Source organism: Apteryx rowi, unplaced genomic scaffold (assembly GCF_003343035.1).
Source record: "Apteryx rowi isolate R43461 unplaced genomic scaffold, aptRow1 scaffold_1495, whole genome shotgun sequence".
NCBI classification, from domain to species: Eukaryota; Metazoa; Chordata; class Aves; order Apterygiformes; family Apterygidae; genus Apteryx; species Apteryx rowi.
This window is the reverse complement of record NW_020447747.1, coordinates 16,365-20,883: the sequence shown is the minus strand read 5'-3', so window position 1 is coordinate 20,883 and position 4,519 is coordinate 16,365. Positions and strand designations below refer to the sequence as shown.

General features: G+C 54.7%; 1 protein-coding gene across 1 annotated transcript; it reads left to right on the top strand.

Moving 5' to 3' along the window:
- The first annotated feature begins 1,761 nt into the window (after positions 1 to 1,761).
- On the top strand, positions 1,762 to 2,721 carry LOC112962479 (olfactory receptor 14J1-like). The gene has a single exon (XM_026058669.1). The coding sequence runs from the start codon at positions 1,762 to 1,764 to the stop codon at positions 2,719 to 2,721; it is 960 nt and encodes a 319-aa protein (XP_025914454.1).
- Positions 2,722 to 4,519: the final 1,798 nt, after the last annotated feature.

Here is a 4,519-nt window from a genome sequence, read left to right as displayed (position 1 = left end):
GGAACCCTCTCCCAGCTCCTCCAGTGCATAGGCAGATGAGGAGATGCTTCAGAGCAGGGATTCCTTGACACAACATCACCGGGACAGGGCGTGTAGCTCCACTCTGCCACGGGTGCCTGCAGGGTGTGAAGCCAGGGAGCACACACAGGTCTGCGGAGGGCTGTGATTCAGAGCAGTGTCCCTGCGCCCCAGGGTGCTGTGTGCCTGGGACAGTGACTGTGCTGCCAGTGATGGTCAGCCCTCAGCCTGCCTGGGGAGCTCCCCACATCACTACAGGGAGAAACTCTGGGAGAGAGGAGCAACCCCCAGCAGGGCAGGTTCATTCTCCTGCTGAGAGGGTGCTGCGTGGGTCAGGGCTGCTCACAGCTCTCGCTCAGGCATAGGAAATGTGCAAGGGTTTTTTTCAAGAGGAGATCAGGAAAAGGGCTTCTTGAAAGGGAAGGAGCTTTTCTTCAGGTATCTGCACTTTCAGTTTTCTAATTTTGGCAGGGAGAATGAAGGAACAAGTTTTTAGTTTTGTCAAGGAAGGGGGACTCCTAAACCTTCACTCTGAGAGATTAATAGGTCAGTGAGAAACCTCAGGAAGTCGCTTCATCCCCACCTTAGCCTACAGGCAGCATCAACATCACCTTTGTGGTCTCACAGGAGTTTATGTGACCTGTTCCTTAGGACGTGCATGCACAGAGATGCCCCTAGAGAGTGCCGTGATGCGGGAGGTTTCTGTAGGGCAGAACTGAGCACACAGTGGGTGGGATAGGGGTCTGTAAGCACTGACCAGGAGAAGATGTTGTGACAGAGAAAGAGCTGCCAGCAGGGACAGCTCCAGGCAGTAGAGATGGGCAGGGAATGAAAGGGAACTCCAGGGCATGAGCCGCCTCATCTGCAGCCAGATTTCCGACAGAGGAGAGGGGCATCCCTCCTGTTATGGGCCCATTTCATGCTGCCTGACAAAGGGGCTGAGACTGACTGCCCTGCGATGTCACCGTCTGCGAGGTGGCATGCCCAGCTGGGTAAGGTGAAGGCTTTCCAGAATGCCTCTCTGTCTCTCTTCTTGCCTCGCTTAGCAGCAGGATCATGGTGCTGCTCCTTGTTTCCCCTCCTGTCCATGATGCTCCTATTCCTGCTCTTGGGCTCTCTGGGGTTGGGTATTTTCAGCTGCAGTTCAGACACTGATGCTGCAAATTGTAGAACAGAGGGGTCTGCATGGGAATGAGGTTGCCCCAGCCCACTTCTAACCTGTGGAGCTCCAGGAAATGCAGTCAGTGGGGCTGGGAAATGAGCTGATCCTCCCTTAAAGATAGCCCATTTTCAGTCCTAACGGTCCTTTGACCCTTTCCCTGTGGTGTCCTGCCAGGCTGCATGCTGCCCTCTGGAAAGGCATTGCTGTCTCATAGCATTGCTGTGATATCTGAGAGCCCCATGAGGAAGGTGCAGAGATGCTGAGAGTATGGAGATGGTGGTGGGAGGCTGTATGTGGGCATCTGCAAAGAGCCCTGTGTGTCCTTGGCTAGAAGGGGAGTGTGGAGAACTCCCTGAGGTGCCCGGAGAAAGGGTGAGAAGTTTGGAGCTGTGCACTTTGAAACTGGACTCGTGTGCTCTCAGCAGGGGCTGGTTTCCTTCTAGGGCAACATATGAGTGTGATCATGCTCCAGCTCAAAGAGAGAACTGCAACATTTGGGGGTTTCTTTGCTTGAAAAGTCTCTCCTAACTTCTCAATGTCTTTTCTTCTTTGCACAGTCCCCCATGCCCAGAGATAGCAAAATGTCCAACAGCAGCTCCYTCAACGAGTTCCTCCTCCTGGCATTTGCRGACACRCGGGAGCTGCAGCTCTTGCACTTCKCSCTCTTCCTGGGCATCTACCTGGCTGCCCTCCTGGGCAACGGCCTCATCATCACAGCCRTAGCCTGYGACCACCGCCTCCACACCCCCATGTACTTCTTCCTCCTCAACCTCTCCCTCCTCGACCTTGGCACCATCTCCACCACTGTCCCCAAATCCATGGCCAATTCCCTGTGGGACACCAGGGCCATTTCCTACTCAGGATGTGCTGCTCAGGTCTTTCTGTTTGCCTTCTTGTTAGGAGGAGAGTATTCTCTTCTCACAGTCATGGCCTATGACCGCTATGTTGCCATCTGCAAACCCCTGCACTATGGGACCCTCATGGGCAGCAGAGCTTGTGTCAAAATGGCAGCAGCTGTCTGGGCCAGTGGTTTTCTCCATGCTCTCCTGCACACTGCTAACACATTTTCAATACCACTCTGCCAAGGCAACACAGTGGACCAGTTCTTCTGTGAAGTCCCCCAGATCCTCAAGCTCTCCTGCTCAGACTCCTACCTCAGGGAAGTTGGGCTTCTTGTGGTTAGTSYYTGTTTAGTCTTTGGGTGTTTCATTTTCATTGTGCTGTCCTACGTGCAGATCTTCACTGCTGTGCTGAGGATCCCCTCTGAGCAGGGCCAACACAAAGCCTTTTCCACGTGCCTCCCTCACCTGGCCGTGGTCTCCCTGTTTGTCAGCACTATCATCTTTGCCTACCTGAAGCCCCCCTCCCTCTCCTCTCCAGCTCTGGATCTGGTGGTGACTGTTCTGTACGCTGTGGTGCCTCCAACAGTGAACCCTCTCATCTACAGCATGAGGAACAAGGAGCTCAAAGATGCCCTGAGGAAAGTGATTTCWTGGACATTTTCCAGCAGTGGTAACATTGCCATTGCTCTCCACAAATGACTCCCCTGTGTCCCGTACCAGGACGGAGCTTTGTTTGTTCACTTTATTTGTATTATGAGTATTATTACTGTTGTTATTAATATTTGTCACCATGTTGCTACACAAATGGTTGGATTCATTCCACTTTCAGTGAGACTGCTCTGTCCCACCTGGTGCCCATATAAAGCTGTGTCTAACACTGGGTCAGAGCTGACTCCCTCACAGTATCTTTGTAATGAAGTTGGTTCTTCCAGGTGCAGTGCCTGAAGGCTGCACTCTGCCGCCAAAGCTGCTGTCCCTCACACCCTGTCCCCAGCATATTTCCTTGAGACAATCTCTCCCACCCTGCGTGGTGGTCCTTACCCCAAACGTCTCCCCCAGACAAGGCTCCACGCCAAGCTGAAGGACTGGGCATCCAGGTGTGATCCCTGGGAGGATCTGCCCACTGCTGGGTTCTGCAGAGCTGGCAGGGAGCATGCAGAGGAAGTCCTGGGGCTGTCTACTGGGCCTGTAGACCATCCTCCTCCCATGGGGGACCTCAAACAGGGTCTGTCAGAACACAGATTCAGCCAAGCTCATCGCTGCATGAACGGAGAGGAGAAACTGCCCCATGAAACTCCTCACAAACGCAGTGTCTCATACCACCTATTTCCAGCATTGGCCATTCCCCCTGGTCCTGGTGAGGGGTGATCTTTGAATGTGACCAGCTCTGTCTGCCTGCTGGGCTCAGCACCTGTATGGGGGGAACGGCCAGCCCTGCCTGGGTTCTCTCTGGGCCCAGACCTCAGCAAACCCTGGAGCATGGCCTTCTGCTAAGCCTAGGGGGACAGGACCAGGGCTGGGCAGGGTCTGGGAACTGGTGGGAGGCTGCCAGGCAGGTGGGCAGAGGGGGACGGGGCACCAAGGGCTGTCATGGGGACCATGCTGGGGGGATGTTTCCCCACCCCAGAACACACCCTGTCCTGTGTGGTGCCTACACAGTGGGGTCGTGGGGACCCGTGAAGGGCAGCAGGGCTGGGCCACTGGAGGGATGAGGCACAGATGGGAGCCACGAAAGTCCAGAAACTCCCAACAGTCTTGGAGGGGACTCAATCCTGCTAGCAGGATCGGGGTTTTCTCTAGGGCTGCAGGCACCAGCACCACCTGCCAGGACTCCCAGACCCAGCACAGATGGTCGTTGCCCAGCACTGCACTGTGCCCACCATCCTGTGTCACCATCCTCTCTCAGGAGCACCTCCAGTTGTATCACTGCCTGCCCAGGTGTGGAGAGGAGCTGCTGGAGGTCTTCTCTTCTCATGCCAGCTGCCCCCATGTCTGCCATGGCACTGGCCAACAGGCTCTGCACTATGTCATGTTATGTCTGCATACATTCTCATCTGAGACAACGTAGGGATCTGCAGCACATAGCTGTGCTTGGAGCTGGCCACCACGGCCTGCCTGTGTGGTCCCAGGAGATCCCAGCAAGGCTGTGCTTGGAGGTGAGGCTGTGATTGTCCTCAGTCAAAGTAGACGGGATGGTGTGTCTGGGGGCCAAGAGGAGGAAAGGACAAGAGACAACAAGGAGAAGATGCAGTAAGGGAAATTCCAAATGAGCTGAAGGAAAATTAAAGAAACATCCATGGTACTTGAGCAGCAGTGGGGCAGGTGCCAGAAGATTTTTAAAAACTCTCCTGGAGAAAGCACCTACCAACCTGATCTAACTACAAAGTTAGCCCAGCTCAGAGCAGATCGTGGTCCTGGAGATCTCTGGTGGTCCCTCCCAAACCAAATTCTCTGCGAGGAAGGGGCTGGAAGGCAGAGTGAGGGGCAGGGGACACTG